At 43.5% G+C, this 21,095-nt stretch overlaps 2 protein-coding genes across 3 annotated transcripts; one reads left to right on the top strand and one right to left on the bottom strand.

The window, feature by feature from the left end:
- Positions 1-82: 82 nt before the first annotated feature.
- Positions 83-7,442, bottom strand: LOC123122688 (probable E3 ubiquitin-protein ligase BAH1-like 1). Of its 2 annotated transcripts, none has more exons than XM_044543006.1 (7): positions 7,213-7,442; positions 2,426-2,653; positions 1,643-1,887; positions 1,306-1,569; positions 920-1,057; positions 667-725; positions 83-567 (listed from the first exon to the last, which is right to left on the bottom strand). In XM_044543006.1, the coding sequence occupies exons 2-7, from the start codon at positions 2,634-2,636 to the stop codon at positions 462-464; spliced, it is 1,023 nt and encodes a 340-aa protein (XP_044398941.1). In that variant the 5' UTR covers positions 2,637-2,653; positions 7,213-7,442; the 3' UTR covers positions 83-461. The 2 variants fall into 2 exon arrangements, with proteins under 2 accessions (XP_044398941.1, XP_044398940.1); XM_044543005.1 differs by lacking the exon at positions 7,213-7,442 and adding an exon at positions 4,771-5,064.
- Positions 7,443-11,061: 3,619 nt separating this feature from the next.
- LOC123122687 (glutamyl-tRNA(Gln) amidotransferase subunit C, chloroplastic/mitochondrial) lies at positions 11,062-13,646 on the top strand. Its single transcript, XM_044543003.1, has 5 exons — positions 11,062-11,387; positions 11,480-11,520; positions 11,758-11,813; positions 12,929-12,983; positions 13,068-13,646. The coding sequence occupies exons 1-5, from the start codon at positions 11,175-11,177 to the stop codon at positions 13,141-13,143; spliced, it is 441 nt and encodes a 146-aa protein (XP_044398938.1). The 5' UTR covers positions 11,062-11,174; the 3' UTR covers positions 13,144-13,646.
- Positions 13,647-21,095: the final 7,449 nt, after the last annotated feature.

Below are 21,095 nucleotides of genomic sequence, written 5' to 3'. Positions count from 1 at the left end.
GAAATCAACAGAGTCAGGAGTACTCAGCTAGCAGGGGATTGCATCTAATTCCAGCTGGTTTCTTGAAGGAATTCCGTGTTCAAAAGCAGAGACCAAAGCAGTAGACAGGTAGGAAAAATTAGCAAAACTGAGCACAACAACCATTCCAAACAGTACAGAAGGTAGAAACAAAGGAATTGGTTGGATCGGGCTGTTTCCAGGTCTGACCAGGTGGGCAGCAACATAAAGAAAGCGAAGGGAACATGCTTCCCCTGGCCTCCCTGGTTATGTCAGTCTCTGCTATCTTTGGGTACATCTTCTTGCTTGGTTGGTAGAGTAATGATCAGTAGCAAAGTAGCAGTCAATGGATCAAATCTGCTAGCTTAGAGGAATCTTGACGCTTGAGACTCGAGCGCTGCCGGATGGTTATTGACGGTCGATATGTCACCAATGTAAGCAAAGAATGGCAATGCCGGGGTGGTTCAGATACCCATCGACAGCATGGCCTGGGACTCCCAGTATTCTTTGGATTGCTTCACCATCTCGGTCCGCTCCTCGCGTAGCCTGCATCTCCAGTAATCTTTGCACCTGATCAAGCAGTAGATGCGAATCAGAGATGGAAAAATGTGTGGTTTCTTTTCCTGAACTCTTGTTGCGCTAGGGAGAGCTGGTTAGGTTTGAGTTTACCTGGTTTTGATGAGCAGGTCAAGTTCGTTCATATGCACGGCATGAGCAAACACGCCAACCTGAAGTATTTAAAACAAATTCAATTAGTCCGGACTGTATAGCAAGTTCATTCGTATCGGGCGGCACGAGCAAATGTGCACGGCGCGCAAACAATTATTACCATGGATACAAATGCTAGCAATACGGTGTTCTTGTTTACAGTGCAGTTGCAATGATATGATACATATAAAAGCACATAGGCTTGCTCGCATACCTCTCGGCATACAGGGCACTTGGCCTCTGGAGGTGCGCTCCTAACACCCTGGAAGATGTACACAGATGCAGCACCACATGCACAGCCTTTGCAGAAGAGGTGACCGCAGCTAAGCGCATATGGATTGAACAAGGTGTCCTGTGCAAACGGCAAAAATCATAAGTTGAAAAAATCTTTTAAAAAAAATCATACTTCTACAATTTATGGATGCAGAGGCTACACAAAAAAAGAACTTATATTGTAGCAATGACATTACAAGTGATGAACAAAGATGTACTGCTTGTTAGTGCAAACTAGTAGGTTAGCAGTTGCCGTTTTCATACTTAGGAACAAGGTCATTAAAGTATATAAGGAGGTGAAGAAATTTAACAAAAACAAAATCTTACCAAGCAAATTGGACAAGTTAGACTGTAGTCATATTTGATAGTTTCAGAAATGGCCATTGTCATTACTGGCTGTGTTCCTGTCAAGTCACAGGAAAAATTCTTGAAGAATCCGTTCTTGAAGAACCCTACTGGTTCATCAATGTCTGAACTATCACAGTTCAGATGGAAAGCACCCAGCTCGATCAGCCAAGGTGACTGCAACAGTTCAGTATGCTCACTTTGCATCTTGCTCCTGAAATCTCTACCGCTAACAGAGCCATGTACCTGCAAAATCAACAGCATGTCAGCAGGAAGATCCTGAAGATGCACAATGACAGTTGAGAGACAAGCAAATTACTTTGTCATATTTCTTGAGAATTTTGCGAATAGCAATAGCATTCATAGTCACATAGTTGACTAGCAGTCTGCCTTCTTGAACCATGATTTGTTGATCATCTATGAAGCATTGACGTACGCGCCATATATACCGTTGCAATCCTGAAGGAACATGAAGATTTAGAAGATGCTGTACTCTAGAGCTGAAATAGCCAGCTATATCTGAAGTCTCCTTGGTGAGTTCTGTAAAGAACATCTGATCACACACTGGACAAGAAGATATCACAAGTCAGGATACCAGTAGCACAAGGAGTAGACTCGGTAGAAAAAAAAATGTGAAAACAGTAAGTGTAATATCAACCAAATCAAAGAAAACAAAGATAACTGGTCTGGCTGTAAATGTAGATCAGCAGCACTAAAATCTGTAAGGCTTCACAGCTATCAAATGGACCTGATAAACAGGGAACCAAATATTCTAGAAAGTGAAATTAGATTCTCCCTCACGCAGAAAGGAAGAATGGCAGAAAACTAGAGCACCAGATTGCACAAATGGAAATCGGACCACCTAATCTTTGATAAAAAGGGGAGATTTACTGCCGGTATCCTTTTTGGTGCTTCTAATTTGCAGAGTATAACAGATAGTGAGCTTAAACATCATTTGGCGTATACAAAATACTTTTATTATTATCAGAAGATATGACTGCCCTAAAATTTTCTTAGTTCTACATCAAATTTACATCCTGGACAGGACTTCGCACAAAAGGGAAAGATGGGATAATGGGTAGCCACTAGAGGCTGAGCATACATGTGCAAGAATTGCAGTCGCAAGCATCTGAAGAATCGTCGCTCCTGTCCTCCTGCTGCTCACCGTTGGTGCCATCTGCTTGCAATGAGCGATCGAGTCGGCATCGCTTCAATACCTTCTTGAGACGTTTGTACTCTACATGGGAGCATTTAGCAAGATATTTGTCCTGCTCTGCCCTGAGGTACTCCTCATATATTGAACCAAACTTCATCTTGCTTACCGAAAAGCCTGAAAAAATAGGTAGAGCCAAGCATTCGTGAGGAAACTATGTTGGAAAGTTAAAAGAGTTGATGCACAGTGTAAAGCAACAGTAAATCAAGCACACTACTGTATACTCAATATGATTGTAACTGCAATCAGGGTTTTTGTTAACAGTCGGAATTTTTCGGTAACCAGAGTTAGTGTTACCAGATGAAATTTCCAATTTGGACAGAACTTTATGTTAACAAATGTCGTCAAACTCCATACTAAAATTCCAATAATTCATTGGACATTTAAACTTTTGCAGTCCAGTAACATAAATCCTGGTTGCAATATCATCTCTGTAAACCAAGAAAGGATGTTTCAGATGTACTCTTTATATGCAGTAACCATTTAATATGAATATGAGTCTTGAATCAATTTAACCAAATTTTAGAAAACAGGCTTTCGCTTCGTTTACAGATAAAGCGACCACGCTCAGATTATTTTACCCAAACTAACACAGATTTGCACAAACTAAGTAACCAATTTAAACAAGGAAATCACACTCTCTTGAGGAATAACATATACTTATAATAATAAAAAAACTTGCATGCATTAACTGAGAGTCTGTGACAGATACTGAGATGTGATCATATATGTGCATCAAGAACATCCGAAAGACAGACAGAGACTTCTTCAAAGAAAAAAAAGGAACAGACCAACTGTGCACCAAGTGGATCGGCTTACAATAAGACGAGAGCTGACTTTCAGTCAAAAATGAAAATAATGGAGCGTGTGACACCAGCCAGAAGAAGGTATCATCACTATCCGGCTGTGAAAGAACGGGGTACCCATCTCCCCAAGGTTCAAATATATACTGTAAGTTAACTGGACAATAACAAGCCAAGGAATCTGACTTTATTCAGAGGTTGAATAGCTTAACCCACCGTTAACTTAAACCCCAGCTCAGCAAGAATCCGCAAACAGGAATAGAATAATTCATGAATTGATGTTTATTCCTCGGCATCGCGACGAATTAGTGTTTGAGACACAAGAGAAGACTGAAAAGCAATGGAAAGGTAGAGAAAGAGGAAAGCCATACACAGCTTACGACATGGACTAAGCGAATCTGTTCTGCAGGAATCGAACTATTATAACGATCGAGATAAAAAAAATTACTCGTTATCATAGTTGTCACGGAGATTTGCACAAACGAAGTAACTAATTTAAACAAGGAATCACACTCTCTTGAGGAATAACATATATATACTTATAAGTTATAATGAAAAACAGACTTGCATGCATTAACCTAGAGTCTGAGACAGATATTGAAATGTGATCATATATGTGAATTAAGAGTATCCAAAAGACAGACACAGACTTGTTCAAAGAAAATAAAAAAGAAACAGAATAAGTGTGCAAATAAGACGAGGGTTGACTTTGAATAATATAAAATGAAAATAACTGAACTCGTATCACAGCGGCGAGGATAAGACACCATCACTGTCTTATTCTGAAAGAACGCCGGTGCCCACCCCCCCAAGATTCAAACATTATATATTAGGTTACTAACCGGATAACAACAAGCCAAGGCATTTGACTTTATTCGGGGGCTGAGTAACTTAACCCACAGGTAAACCCCGCCTCAGAAGGAATCGGCAAACTGTGAGAGAATAATTCATGAAGTGATATTTATTCCTTGGCATTGCGGCGAATGAATGTTTGAGCTAGACAGAAGAGAAGACTGGAAAGCACTGGAAAGGTGCAGAAATTAAGAGGAGAAGCATACGCAGCCTAGGACATGGACTAGGCGAATCTATTCCCGCAAGAATCGAACTATGATAACGAGATAATAAAAGGAATAGCAGAGATGTATCCGCACTTTCTTGTCAGTTTCTCATGGTCCCGCGCGCAGACGTACGGAGGGAGAGATAGCGGATTCGGGGGCGCAGAAACACGAAGCCTCAAGAAACGATCCTTGATTGCTCCTCGAAAGGAAATGATGATGATACTTATTGGAGAAGGAAACGCACGGGCAAGGGGATCGTGATGGATTGATCAATGGACAAGTTAAGGGAACGGCGAAAGAATGGAGCGGGCAAGAAGAGGCACTACCAGATGGCGCAGCAATAATGAATGGGGCGGCGGGGCGGGGTTAATACCTGCATGGGTGGGCGGGCCGGATAGAAGAGGAGAGGAGGCGGCGGCGGCCGAAGCGAGTGGACGACGACGGAGCAGAGCACGAGCGGGAGGCGCGCAGGCAGAGGAGAGGTGGAGCCCCGCAGTCGCACTTGGCCGGCCTTTAATGGCGGGCGGCGGCGAGGCGGCGGGCACGCGTCGCGTGGGCAGCGCGGAGTGGAGGCGGTCGGCTGGGGCTGGGCTACGGTAGGGTGTGGGGTGGGGGTTGTGGGTCGGTCGTGCCGCGCTTGCTTTGCTTTGGCTGGGTTGGGAGGGGAGGGGAGGGGAGACTCAAATCAAATCGCACTCCGCTCCGCCTTTCTCTCTCCTTCCGCTGTCGGTTCCGCGTCGGGCTTTCCCGTCCGTCCCGTTTTCCCACCTGGCCGGGCCCACGGCCCAGGGTCGGAGCAGGAGATAATTGGATTGGACCGGCAGCTGTTCCGTTCCGTTGCTTGTTTCTTCTCTTCACTCATCTAAAAAAAAAGTTGCCCTCAAAAAAAAAATCTAAAAAATAGTTTATTCTCTTCACGTGCACGGCAGCGTGGCGGCCGGCCGACGGCCTCCGGTGGCTGTCATCCATCCATCGACCGAGATCTGAGTGAGTAGGACGTACGTAGTTTGGTGCATGCGCAATCTTTTTGTTTTGGATTTTATTATTATCTATCGTGACTAGAACGGCTGTAGCTACTAGCTAGCTGCCCAGCTAGGGCTTTTTAGCGCGGAGCGGAGCACCTTGGACGGATTAGCCGCGGCCCGGGCCCGCCCCGTCCGTCGCCGCCGACGTGAAAGGATTGGTTTGTTTGGACTCTGCTACTAGTACTAGTGGCGGCGACAACCCTAAACGTGGTCATCATCAGCGGCAAGAAGGATGAACGAAAGCAAGCTTACGTACACGCGTGCCGGTCGTTGCATCCTACTTCCTCTTCTCCACTGGAAGTCTGCAACCACCACCCCGCTGCGGATGTGAACATGTGATCACATATGTTGAGCCAGCTATCGGTTGCGGTTCAGGTTTTTTGGCTCCCCCTACTTACTAGTACTACTTCTGTCCCATAATGTAAGACATTTTTGCAGTTCACTTTGAACTCCAAAAACGTCTTACATTACGAGACATTACATTATGAGACGGAGGGAGTAGATTGTACTGTACGTACCCCTGGAATTGGGAAAAGGCGACAAATGCTAGGAATAGATGTAAGGCTTGGTACGTGGACAGCTGTTTTCACTCGCCCTGGAATTTTCTACGAGTATCCAGGAATGCATCCGATTTGTCAGTCATATCCGGATGGGGTCACCTATGTGGATTCAGTACTCTCTCTCTCTCTCTCTCTCTACAAGACATGTCAGTGCTTCTGCGAAAGGAAATGGCAGATCAACCCCCTCACCGGAGATCAAGTCTGCTCATCTACTATCAATCCCCACTTATAAAAGCACCTGTTTGGTGAATCCAAATAATTTAGGCCATTCAACCACGTACGAGTATATCCAACGTCTCATGCTGTTGTAATGATGTATCTATCGCATCATCAATAATTTAAAAAATAAATACTAATTGCAATAATTATGATTTGAAATCGACATCAAGTACACTAAACACAGCTAATCTTGTAATCAACATTCATTGCGGCTAATCTTGGAAATAATATTACAATCAAATGAGCGCTGACTATGAATACAAAGTAGAGTATTGAAAGCATCAAACCAAGCAGATGGTGAATACCCATTCCTTCCAGAATAAAAAATTTTATGTTCCCCGCAAAAATATATATTTTATGCTAACTGGATACTAAAAGGCCAAGGCATTTGACTCTCAGAGATTGAGTTGCTAACCAGCGACCTTTTTCTTTAAAAAAACACCGCAAAAGTAAAGAGAACTAATCCGCAGCGGGGTTTCGTTCATTCCCCCATCTTGGCATTGCAGTGAAGTTCAGTGGCTTGAAACACGATACAAGGCTGCAAAGCAACAACAACTACAGCCTAGCTATGGAGTACTACAGTACACAAGACAACAAAGAAGACGACGAAACTAACACGGCTGGGGCATGCAATGTGATACGGACTGCTGGTAGTAGTAAGCGAATATATTCCTCCAGAGAACAAAACGAGGTTAAGAAGCATGGGACTGTACACTAATTTGTTGTCGTCCGGCGAGATACTACTGTAACTGGATTCCAGAAAGCAAATTATGTATGAGAGCTTATTTAAATGGGTTGAGAAAACAAGTGGTGAATGGTGATTGCTCCTGGAACCGGCCACGCCGCAACGCAATGGACGCACCGCGAAATCCTACGGATAGATAGATGAGTTCGTAGACACCGACCAAAGAAGACGTGGAGCATATATATGAAGCGGCGTAGAGATGCGGCCAGAAGCCGCAACCAACCATGACGGCGATGGAGCGGTGGCAGGAATGAATGCATGCATACCTGCGACGGGAGGCAATCAAGGCGCGAGAGAGACCGGCGTCGAAGGCGGTGGTCGCCCGTGACCGCGACCGTGAGGTGAGGAGGAAAGGCCGCCGCCACCACTCGGCTTTTAATGGCAGACGGGCGGGGGCGGCGGCGGGAGGTAGAGGCGCTCGGGGGACGGGGGCACGGACGAAACCAAACTTTTGCTCCTCTCCTCTCCTCTCCTCTCCTCTCCTCTGTGTTTTTCTGGCTCGGTGGACTGGACTGCCCGCTCCGTTCCGCGTTGAGTTTGTAGCTGCCCTTCTCCAGCTGCCTGGTGGGCCCCAGCTGGGTCTTGTTACGTTGCTTGCTTGGCTTCGCTCGCGCGCTTGCTTCCCCGTTCCATTCACGCACGCGCAAAAAATGTTTGACGTTCCGATCCGACGGCTGTCCTGTCATCCGGATCCAACGTCTGGCTGTCTTTCTTCTTCACCAGAAAGGGCGGTGATGGCTACAAGAGCTAAGAAGAATGGGATTGCTTCGGATAACATTTATCTTTTTTTAGCTAGCTAGGGCGGCGGCTGCTGTCTGGCCTAGCCGATAGGCCAGGAGCCGGAGCACTCTGGCCGGATTAGCGACGGTATCGGCCCACATGGCTGCCGCTTTAGGATGATGGTCATCATTAGTTTAGTGGCCAACAAAATCATGATTACCGCACCGCACCCGCAGTAGGAGCAACGGGCGGATGCGATGGAATGGCTTCCCTACCACAAAGACGTGGGCAGGCCACAACGGCTCCTCCTTCTCCCCGCCTACACCAAACCAGTGATAACGATCAACTCCCCTCCTTGGCTTACATTTGTTCATTGCTCATGTTTTTTTTTTCTTTCGAAAAGCCCAAGGTCATATGCTAGATAAAATAAGCCTTTATTTTTTACTTTCTTATGAGAATGAAAAGTTACAGGCAAGTCCTTGAAAAAAAAGAAAACGGAGCCATACTCGTCTCATGGTCTATATATATGGAATGAGAGAAACACGCGTGCTTTCCGCAACAAAGGAGCGCCACCGTCAATCTTACTAGACAACATCAAGAAGGGGCTCGTGGCTTGGGCCAATCCCTCCTCCGCTAGTCCCACCGTTCTCCTTTCATGTCTCTGGCATTCTACTTGAAGTTTCCTCTGTCACCTTCATCTCTGTCGCCCCCCGTCCCCCCCCCCCCCCCCCCCCCCGCGTCTCCAAGACCCTCTCCTCCTCATATCAGGGATGCCCACCTCTTTCTCCTTCATGTCAGGTCGCCACCAACTTATTTTTTGTTTTCCTCATCTCTGTCGCCGGTACCTAAAAATGAGACCCTCCTCCCCTCCCCCCCCACCCCCACACACACACACACATAACATGGACCCCCTCAACACCCTCATAATGGTGTTTTCTTAGATGCACTCATGATGGTGTCTATAGAGTAGAGAAAATGGAGGCTATAGCAGGAGTTGCTCTATGCAAACTACTCACAACCGACCGTCTCACAAAGCAGGAGAGTGTGAGCCGCGGCACTATACAAGAAGCATATGAGGAGGTCCAGCCCAAGCAGACCAAATACTCCACTACTGATTCATCCCTTGATGCAACCCGTCCAGCCTATCATGAGGTACGTGACCGTAACAAAAAATTGTAAAGAAAGCGTGAATGTAATGAGACCCATGTTAATCCTAATGCCTCTTCCATCAGTTGATCGTCACTACTTCAGATATTGCTATCGGTGGCAGACACAAATGGCTATCAGCAATGGGCATCTGTAGCCATCTGCCACTGGTATATACCTTACGTATAAGATAAATCAATAACCATAAATATGTTCATATGTTTCTCCCCACTAGAAACATATATCTCTCATCTTCTATTTTCTCTATTGCTATGCTTTGAAGTTCGATAAGCTTTGATGTGTGTATCTCTCCCCCTTTGAAATCAATTTCCAAGAAGGGTTTATTCTTCTTGTTTTTGTAGGTCAAATGGTAAGGGGCCTGGACTTGCACATGAAGCAGAATTATAGTTGGAAATTCTTTGTAGAGGAGGATCATTGAGTGGAGCTGGAGAAAATAGATGTAACTTTCTTGGCAAAACATTCTTCTTCTTATGCACTTCAGTGTCTCCAAAAAAATATTAATTGGAAATTCTGAAGCTTCAACAGAGGCTTGGATCTTCTGATTGATTACATTGGTGTCACAGAGCCAGTTCTTGTCGGTCAAAATGAAGAACTGCTATGCATTAGTTAAATTTGACATGGTGCCACCAAGGAGTTTTGATCGGAGAGACCAATTGCACATGATAAAGTAGGTTTTGTCAAGACTTAGCTCACTTTGCAATTATACCAGTAATGGATTTGCAATGAATTGATTGAGAAAATAGAAAGAAGATAAAATCAAAGAAGTTTTGGGTTTTTTATGAAAGTTTTTTTCCAAATGAGATCACAAGAAAAACATGAACATAAAAGACAAATATGAAACACAAAAAGAAAGGAAATGCAAAAATTCAACTAAGACAGGGTCAGCCACTAAGTCATCTATATTTGAGTACATTGACTTAGGAGTCAAGTGAGAACACTTGATCATAGGTTGTACTCATCGTTTAAGCTCAAATGGGGTTGACATTTTTCGCTTAAGCATTTCAATGCATTCACATCTTCTAGAGTTGCTGTGGCTCATGACTTGGAGTAAAACTTCTCTTAGATTTGAGGAATTACATTGGGGTTTGTTGTTGACGATATCGTGAGTTGAATTTGTTGTGGATGCACAAGGACGATGATGTCCACCATGAGTTGGGAGCAATCCATTGAAGTTGAAGTTCATCTTCCTAATTAGTCATGCAAGGAACAACATGTATATACCCAGATTGATAAGAGTGAAGATTTGAATCATATGTTGTCAAAGGATACTTGTGGCTGTCTTGTTCCTTAAACACAGCAAAGGGAGTCTTTGATACTTGGTTCATGTGAGACTGCTCAAGTTATGAGTTGAAGCAATCTTGTAGAATGTAGCTCATCCAAGTACCTAGACGGGGTTAGATGCAATACAAGGAAGCAATGTATCCATGGTATAAGATAGTCCATCATAAGAGAAATATTAAGGATTAATCATGAAAGCTCATATCCTTGCATGCATCCAATTGAGTTTCTAGTTCACATGGGAAACATCAAGAATGTTTAACTCACTCCTCAAGGGTCAAAATTTCTTCTCATCAAGTGGTTTTGTGAAGATATCCGTCACTTGTTTGTCGGTACAGAGATGCTTAAGGTCAATGCCACCATTAGCCACATGGTCACATATAAAGTGGTGATGAACATCAATATGCTTAGTTCGAGAATGTTGAACGGAACTGCGTGGAATCTTAATAGCACTCTCGTTGTCACATACTAATGGGACATGTCTCACATTCATGCCATAATCTTAAGAGTTTGTGTCATCCATAGTAACTGAGCACAATTTTATCCGGCCGCAACGTATTCTACTTCGGCAGTAGATAGAGATACCAAATTTTGCTTCTTGGAAGACCAAAGCACAAGAGACCTCCCAAGGAATTGGCAAAAAAATCCGATTGAAGAGACCAAGACACAAGATACCTCACAAGACACAATAAAACACGTCTATATACATCCGATTCAAAACAATATAGAACATCTTATATAATTTGAAAACCTGGGTGATTATTAATTAATCTAAATAAATGTTTATATGCAAAATCTGCCACGTGAACCGTGACGAGGCTCGCACACCAGCAAATCGGTGGCGCGGCCCAGCCAGCCAGCAGGCGAGGTGGATCCATGAAGCCCAGCCAGAGCTCCATCAAGCGACCGCAAATGTCGCAGCCCTCATCACGTCCGTAGAGTACAGATCGGACGGCGCACATGGAGAGGGGAGAACGCCAGCAGTGGATAATCCGCTCGGATCGCCTCTGGTCCAAATCCAAACCCCTCCTCCCTTTTAGCATCGCCGGCAGCGACGACGGCCATGCTCTCCGCCGCCGCCTCGGCCATTCCCAGGCTCCGCTGGGCCGCCGCGCCGCCGGGGCACGCCTCGCCGAGCACCCGGTGGTCTCTGCTGCGGCGGCGCCCGCTCTCCTCCTCCCCGAACGCAGCGCCCACCGTGGGGCCGGGGCCCCTGGAGCCGCCGGACCTTCCCCGCCTCGCCAACTCCGCCCGCATATCTCTCTCGCCGCAAGAGGTCAGCGCGCTTCTTACTCTCTCACTCTCGAAGGGAACCACTTCCCGTGCGCTGCGTGGAGGCTGATGATTTGCTGCCTGTTGGACCGCTAGGCTGAGGAGTTCGCGCCCAAGATTCAGCAGGTGGTGGACTGGTAATTCAGGACCCCTTATATTTTTCTCCCCCTCTTTATGCACAATTCAAAACTTGCATTTGCTACCTGGTACTTGGGATTGATGGAGTCTGTAACAATAAGTGCAAATTGTGCTCTTTGTGGTGGTTGTTGTTTAGGTGGGCTGTGAGAAACCATGCTTGATTTGGGGGACTGAACTTATGTTTATGAATCCCATTAGAAGCAGTTAGAAATACTTATTCTCTCTTTTCCTTGCAGGTTTGGGCAACTTCAAGCGGTTGATCTTGAGTCCATTGAGCCTTCACTTAGAGCTGGTACTCATCCATGTAACTCTTCACATTTCCATGTAGGATGGTTGGCTGGTTGCTTATCACTTACTAGTGTGCTAGTGCCTCTTAGTCGAAAGACAATTTTGAATGCTTATGATGATTCATGTGAATAACATACTGTACATTGATCATGCCATATGGTATAGCAAGACCCCTCAAAATAATCTCAATAGCTATGACAAAGTATAATGTCTTGTAGTGTTTAACTAACAAAATTAGGCATTTGCTTCAGGATGTCTCAGCTCTGTTTTATGCTATTCTGCAGTTCATAATATTATATCCATTTTTTATTAGACAAGTTCATTATAACAGTATGCATGTGCTCTTGAATCTTGATATGTATGTGTTCGGTAGTACCACACTTGACAATAGTCACAGTCCATACTTTATAACCCTTTTTCTCTCTGTACCCAGATTCTCTGACTGCACGGCGACTTTTTAAGTTCTCTTGACTTGATGTATAATATAGGGAACAGACCTGAAATTGAAGGATTAGAGAAGAACAAAAAGAATCTCATGAATTATTTATGTTTGTAACAACTAATTTTGAATATTAATATGTAGCAGAACAAGACAGTGAGCCATCTGAGTTGTGACAAAAAAATATCTATTTACTTTCTTCTTTGACTAATTTAATTCATTGTTTCTAACATTGTATGCTTTCGTTCATGGTATGTGGTACAAATGAAACCTTGTGAACACATGCAATAATTGATCCACCAACATGCAGTCCTCAGCAAGGCAGCTGAGATGCTGTTGCGTGGCGTCCTGTGCAAAATTGTAGTGGATGAAAGGAGCCACACAGTATCCCGGCTGCATAGCACACATGGACATTGGTGGATCAATTGTTGTACATGCTCACTGAATTATTGTTTTCTGTACAAAATAAGTTCGTTCATCTACATACATTTATGTTGCTTAAATGATCATACTATAATATTGCTCCCTTGGGTTGCATTTGTTGTACAAACATACAGCTTTCTTTTAAGCTATCAGCGTTCCTAGAAATTCCACTAAGCAATTATGTTGCCCATGTCTTTTATTCTGTCTGTCTGCCACCTTCTGTTACCTGTTTTCATGTTTGACTATCTTGGTCACAGATACTGCAGCTGGTAGTTCTTTAAGAGAAGATAAGGCGGAACCATTTGCTAACAGGTAACAAGGCTCAATGTCTTCGATTGACCTGTTATCAAGCTTTGCAGCACAGGCTGAGTATCTTTTCTGTTTCCATCAATGCAGAGATGCCATAATAGAGGCCCTTCCGAGTTATGATGATCCATACATCAAAGTGCCAAATGCGCTGACCAAAGAATGACATGTGGGTCTGTAAATCAAAGTTATGATATTGTTAACATTCTATTTCATTATACAATGAGGCATGGTGAATCAACTGAGCTTGCAAAGCATCGAGCGAGCAATCAACAAGCCTGAGTTAAGTTTGACATCCTCGGCTAGAACAGTACGACTCAACAATTTGAGCGATGGATCTGCAGTGCCTGCAACAGAAGATCCATCCTTGCGTGCCATCATGCTTTCGGACCAAATACATGTCATTTTCTTAATATGCTTTTATTTATGTTTCTGGAATGTGGGGGCTTCTAGCGCTATCACTATGCCTCCCAAACGGCGATAGGTTTCATGTGATGCTATCACCTGGTAATTTGTCTTCAGTTTGTTAATCCTGTAAGTTTTCTGGGTTAGGCTGAACCTCGGGACTTATCGTGCTTTCTGTTTGAGTTTTCTGCAGGTTTTAGCTTTTTAATCCTGTAAAATATTCTGGGTTAGGTGGAATTCTATGTTTCAATTTTGCATTGGCCAGATCATGTTCCCATACTGTTGGAGTGCAATAACTAGGGTTGGTTGTTCTCTCTCTAGTTTACACAAAATTGGATGATAAAAAGCTGGATAGTGCGACCATAAAAAAAAGGGTACCAAATGAACGCCATATGGAGTCATTGGGATGTCATGCCTGCTTCAAACATGAGTCACGCTTTTTTTGACAATATATGTACGAAAGTTTGATGGTTGTTCTCAGATAGAAAACTATCGTGTTGGCCAGAACATGCAGTGTTTTCTTTTTAAAATTTTCAGACAAGTTGCACAACCCCAAGCCTAAAATTTAAATTTAAATTATATTTCTTTGGTGCATTTATTGTCGAGGCGTCCAAACACAAATGATAGAAATACGCAAGTGTGACCAGAAATGTCACTGATTCAGAAGCCAGGGCCAAAAAGTTAAAGAAGCTGGAAAGTGTGATCATCACAAAAAAAAGTGCCAAATGAATGCATTTGTGGAATCAAAGGATGCCATGCCTTCAAATTCTCAGTCACGCTTTCTTCAGTCCTATATATATATAGCACATTGGCCACAACCTGCTCTGTTTTCAGGTTCCATGTTACAATTTGTTTGTGCATTTAGTGTGTGGGCGTTCAGGCTCAAGTGAGGGATTGGAGAAAAACAAATTACAAATGGACGAACGCGTGAATCTACTAGGTTGGTGACACTTGACTTCCAATCCATGCTATCGCCTTGCAAGGGTACCGCTGCTCCACGGATCATGATCCATGGTGGATCATCAGGAAGCATTATAAGGCAGCTAACTTTGACAATGCATGCCCTGACCACACCAGCCTGCTCGACAGGGGCGTAGCCAGGCCCAGGGCTGCCAGGGTCATGCCCTGAGGCGTGGGGTGTGGTTTCTTCGTTGACGCTAGCTGTAGTAGCGCACTGTAGCTGCAATTGCTACTGAATATACACTGCTGCCCCGGGGGCGTACGAGGAACCTGCCCACAGCACTGGTGCTCGACAAAGTCACCCATAGGCGAAAGTGGTGTAAATTTGGAGTGTTGGCACCATCATGCTTTGTACATAGACGTTTATTCTACCAGTGCACAAGACGCAGAGGAAAAATGCCCACTACCGCAGATTCTTGGGTTCGTCAACTTCTTTTGATATTAGTCAGCTAATGCTTGGAACTGGAGCCCTTGACACTTCCGTGTGTCAGTACTACTACATAAGATTGGAGGGCAAAGTAGCTTCTGTACTTATACAAATTGCATAATCAATGGCACCTTTTCTGAAAACCACTCTGTCACCAAGATCTCCACTACGCTCCGTTCTCAAAGTGCACTATCCATCCAGACTGAACCTAACCTTCAGATAAGCAACATATATGCTGCTCGAATGCTTGTGCTGATTCATGTGAATAACATACTGGACATTCGTCGTGTCATACTCAATCATGATGAAACCTCCATCTTCTGCTACAGGCATCCCTCCGTCCGGTGAAAAGTGTACATATAGAAATTTTAGGATAAATTATGGAGTGGAGTAAAAAATGCATTGGAAAGGTGCAAGCCATCATTTCTCTCCTCTTTAATTACCCAACCCCCAATGAGCTAAGTGCATGTGTAGAATGATCCACCATGTGTAGAATGACCCACAACTTGAGCGACGGCTTTGGAGTGCCTGCAGCAGAAGATCCAACCAGATGTGCCATTTTGCGTTAGGACCAAATATATGTTATTTTCTTAATATGCTTTTATGTTTCTGGAATGTGGGTGGCTTCTAGGGCTATGCGTCCCAAACAGCGATCGGGTTCGTGTGATGCTATCAACTGGTAATTTGTCGTTAATTTGTTAATCCTGTAAGTGTTCTGGGTTAGGGTTTATCTAGCTTATAGGACTAGTCTTGCTTTCTGTTTTGAGTTTTCTGCAGGTTTTAGCTTTTTAATCATGTAGTAAAATGTTCTAGGTTAATTAGGTGGAATTAGGGATGCAAGCGGGCGTCCTGCATATCCTGCATAAGTAGGGAAATGGTTCAAACTAAGCTAAATCTGGGTGGGGAAGTTATAGCTAATGTGATCTATTTATACTATGAAGCGGGGCAGATCGGGTGCCGCTCTGCATCCCTAGGTGGAATCCTATGTTTAAATTTTGCATGGCCAGATAGAACTGTTGGAGTGCAATCACTAGGATTGGTCATTCTCTCTCTAGTGCACACAAATCGGATTACAACGAGCTGGATAGTGTGAACATTAAAAAAAAATGGTACCAAAGTGTGCAATCAAAGGGATGCCATGCCTTCTTCAAACCATCTGTCATGTTTTTTCCGACTCTATACATTCGAAAGTTCGATGGCTGTTGCTCGGATGGAAAAGTATCGTGTTGGCCAGAATTAGTTCTCATTCAAGTTGCACAACCCCCAGCCTAAACTTTATATTTAAACTATTTTTCTTTGGTGCATTTATTGTGTAGGCGTTCAAACTCAAATGAGGGATTGGAGAAAAACGCATGTTTGGTTAAAGAAGCTGGAAAGCGTGACCGTCACAGAAATAGTGCCAAATGAACGCATTGTGGAACCAAATGGATGCCATGCCTTCTTCAAATCCTTAGTCACGCTTTCTTTCATCCTTGCAGCTTATATATACACACTCATGGCCGTTACTCTCAGATGTCAAATTGTTGTGTGGACTAACAACCTGCTCTGTTTTTAGCTTCTATGTTACATTTCGTTTATGCATTTATTGTGTGGGTGTTCAGACAAGTGAGGGGTTGGAGAAAAACAAACATGAATGTGTCTTGGTTTATCAGATAGACGGATACATGCAAGGGTCGGCATAGCCAAAAATGTCATAGAATGCTCGACTCACTTGCAAAGAGTAATCGTACTTATGTTCTCCCCCTGTTTTGCTAGAACAAGTTCAAAGAAGTAAAGCCAATAAAGAAGGGAACATACATGAATGGTCTTGTTTTTATAGATGTTTTTGAGGGCTAAATGCGAAGGCCGTCTTGCTCGTGATCTAGGAGTATTGTGTCACAATGCCTACAAGTTACTGGGTTTGTTTGTTTCATGGAAAATCATGTCAGATTTGTTATAGTTGTAGGTTACATTTTACTTATCCCTTATACCTCTTTATCTATTAGCGAATGTTTTTCTTACAGTAATTTTTATATTAGAGAATGTTAATCTCGCACCATACGAAGCCCCGGTGCGCTAGCCGACAGACGCCGGAGAGGAAATGCCCACTAGGGCAGGTTGTTCGGTTCGTTAAGTTATTTTGAGGATGTGATGATATCAGTCGGCTGATGCTTGGAACTGGAGCCCTCGACATTACCATGTCCAGTAGATAAAACTGCGTAATCAGCGTCTTCATTTTGGATAATACTTTGAAGTCTGAGGTGATGAAATCAGTCAACTGATGCCTGGAGCCCTCGACACTTTCATGTTCAGTAGTAGTACTACTACCAGTACTCCCTCCTTTCCGGTTTATAGGGCTCAAATCTGAAATCTCATCAACCAAGGCACATTGTGAGTGGAGGAATGTATCTCATACTTTACAAAACTGTCTAAACTAAATTGATGTATTAATTGGGATTAATTGCAGTGCATGCATGCTTGGCCACTACTCCCTCCGTTCCTAAATATTTGTCTTTCTAGAGATTTCAACAAGTGACTAAATACGGAGCAAAATGAGTGAATCTACACTCTAAAACATGTCTATATACATCCGTATATGGTAGTTCATTTGAAATCTCTAAAAAGACAAATATTTAGGAACGGATGGAGTAGATGAGTAGTAGCATTACATGCATTGGTGAGTTCCTTTTTAATTCTTGCATGCAAAGATTTAATGCGCCTCGGAATCTCAAAAGGAGACGAAGATAAGCCCTTTAAATCGAAAAAATGAAAAAAATTAAGATAAACCCTATAAACCGGAACGGACAAATGCAAGTGCACTAGGCAAGCAGTAGCTTCTGCACATATACAAATTGCATAATCAATGGCACAATTTTCCAAAACCACCCTGTCACGAAGATCTCCTATATGCTGCCTTCTCAAACTCCACTGTCCATCAGATAAGCAAGAGATATGCTGCTCGATAACTGCACTCATCACTTAGTCACTTTGAACAGAATTGTGTGGCTGCTAACCCCTAATCCTGGAAAGCTTCCACAACAAAGGCAAAATAAAGCAACGTCAGAAGGAGTCATGGAACTCTGAACAATCGATTAAAGACAATATCCGTACGAACCAGCTGGCTCATGAGAATCTCAATAGCAACATTTTGATCTCCATCCGTGGCGGCAAGAGCAACTTCAGCCTGAATCTGCAACAAGGAAACCAATCCATCCATGAGATTCTTGCCAACCCCTGTACCAAAAACAGCTCTGGCCTCTAACATAAATATATGGCTTTAGATTGATGTGAGTTGGTTTGTCCTCCGATCCAATACTGGTAACATCAAGCATGACTGTCAATATATTTGCTTAAACCATCTGTGTGATCTGGTTTGTTAAACCCATTTGCTTTGAATCTACACACCAACGGCATTATAAATGTATCAATCTGCAGAGAATGATTTCTCCAGTAATCATTGCTAAACCAATATCAACATCCGCCGGGAATTCAAAGGACAGATAACACAATACCTGGTCAGTTGTTACTGTTGCATCAGCTCTGACTGTGTTTGGTGCTATATGCCTGTTACAACCAAGTCCAAAATTGCAAACTAAATTAGTAGTGCCTCTTTTTTCAGGTAATAAGATAGCCCTTGAAAAGCTAGATAGCGGCTTATGTAAGCCTATTCCATTTCCTGGAGAGACATTAAGCAAAACCATTTCTGCTTGCTATTACATGGCACACTTATGAAGTACTACCTCTGTTCCTAAATATAAGACGTTTTGGCATTTAAATTGCCAAAACATCTTATATTTAGGAACAGAGGTAGTAGTAATTATGGCATTTTCTTTCAATATGAGAATGCACCTAATTAAGTGTTCTTTTTCGTCAAAATAAGATCATCCCTTAAATGACGACTCCCTTGAAGTTTTTTATTAACAAAAACTGCTTGTGATTGTATCCTTCTAAAACACTTTTGTATTTCTGATTTCAATACACAAGACAACAACGCAAATGTGTAATGCATTGACGAAGTGTCGAGTAGAAAACACATTACTATGAATTTGTTAGAATGTCACTTTTTTTCGAAAAGGGGGGACTCCCCGGCCTCTGCATCAGAACAATGCATACGGCCACATTTATAGATAAATAAAGAGGTTCAACAAGGTCTTATAGTCTGAAAACAAAATAACGGCAAGCTCACAAAGAGCCACAACGCCAAAAACAATAGGCCCAAAAGCCATAACCGGCTGGCATAACAAAGATAAGTAAACTAATCGTCTATCCTATTACATGACCGCCATCCAAACCGGTTGAAGATATCCCGCGCTACCATCTCCCACCGGACAGATCCAGTAACCAAACGCTCCCTGGCCTCCGTCGGAGTGAGTAACGACCACATACGGATCAGCGCAGTAGCCCGGAATAAAACCTGCAAAAAATGAATATTTGTTGTTCTGTTAAAAGCCAAATCATTTCTGCAGTTCCAAATTGCCCACAACAAAGCACATACTCCTACGCGAATGTGTCTAGCTGTTTCGGACTCTATCCCAACAAGCCACGTTCCAAATAACGTACTGACCGAATTCGGGGGAGTAATGTTAAAGGCAATATGCACCGTGTGCCACAAAACTCTCGCCAACGGGCAGTCAAAGAAGAGGTGCTTGATAGTTTCGTCCCGATCACAAAAACTACACCTAGTAGATCCTGTCCAGTTGCGCTTAACCAAATTATCCTTTGTTAAAATGACTTGTTTATGTACAAACCACATAAACACTTTAATTTTCAAAGGAACTATGACTTTCCAAACATCTTTGGAACTAGGAATAGCACTAGAGTTAATGACATCGATATACATCGACTTAACTGTGAACTCTCCAGACCTATTAAGCATCCAACACAATTGATCGGGCTGATGAGATAGCTGAACCTCCATCAGTCTACTCACCAAATGAAGCCATGCTTCCCACCGGTCGCCAACAAGCGCCCTCCTAAACTAAATATTAAGGGGAATGGACTGCAAAATCGTTGCAACAAGAGCATCACGTCGTTAAACAATACGATACAGGGACAGATACTGAAGCGCCAACGGCGTTTCACCAAGCCAAGTATCCTCCCAGAAGTGAGTGGTGTTGCCATTACCGACTATAAACTTTGTTCTATTAAAGAAGGCAGCTTTGACTCTCATAAGCCCCTTCCAAAATGGCGAGTCAGTCGGTCTCACTGTCGCCTGGGACAAAGTCTTGGACTGCAGATACTTACTACGGAGAATCTGCGCCCACGTGGCCTCAGTCTCAACTGATAACTTATACAGCCACTTACTGAGAAGACATCTGTTCTTGACTTCAAGATTCTCAATACCAAGCAGGGCCGGCTCTGGCCCAGGGCAGTAGGGGCGACGGCCTGGGGCCCGGACGAAATTGGGGGCCCATATCTAGTATAGAGTATGTACGTATCATAGTAGAGAGAAAGAAAGGCCCATCTACCCAGGGCGCACAGCTAGCCCAGGAAGGTAGCCAGCCACGCACGGAACGGAATCGTCGTTTCCTTTTCTTTCCAGCGATTGTCGATCGTGATTCACGCACTGAACCGTCACCCAGTTGCTGTCTCATCCAGTCGTCCTGATGCAGTCCCTGACCGCCCGACGGCCTGACTGCATCACTGAAATCCCTAGTTCCCTGATCACCTTGTGTCCATCTCCACAAGAAATTGTCGGAAAGATCAAGATAGAGAGGTAGTCTCAGATCAAAACTCTAGTTCTATGAAACCGTGGGGTGCGACTCTATTTTCTCGTGCTATATGTTCTTACTTCTTAGTCTAAAATCTCAATCCGGTGTCTGATTCTTTCTTTGCATCGCTCATCACTTGCAGCTGCATCCATTGGTAGTGTAAGCATGTTGCCTAAAAAGCATCTATCTGATCACCAGAAAAGAAATAACAAGAAACGAGTACAGAAGTTGATTCAATCTCAGAAGGGGGCTATATATGAATAAATTCATGTTGAGGAAAGATACTGCTACAAATTCTGGGCAATTATATATCACCAATGGCGAACAACCAGATCTTGCTTATCGTATCCTCTTGAATGTACCTGTCACCGTTGCATCAGCTGAAAGAAGTTTCTCAAAACTGAAATTACTAACAAATTATTTGAGGTCAACAATGTCCCAAGAAAGACTGAATGGTTTGGCCATATGCTCCATCGAGAAGAATACATTGGACAGTATTGATCTTGACATTATCATTGATGATTTTGCGTCAAAAAATGCACGGAAGTCTCGCTTCTCATGATTACTGGAGGTTTGCTAGCATGCTATTTCTATATTCTTATGTGCATTGTAGCTTCTATGATACTTGTGAAGGCA

This window comes from Triticum aestivum, chromosome 5D (genome assembly GCF_018294505.1).
Source record: "Triticum aestivum cultivar Chinese Spring chromosome 5D, IWGSC CS RefSeq v2.1, whole genome shotgun sequence".
Taxonomy (NCBI): Eukaryota; Viridiplantae; Streptophyta; class Magnoliopsida; order Poales; family Poaceae; genus Triticum; species Triticum aestivum.
This window is presented reverse-complemented; position numbering and strand designations above follow the sequence as displayed.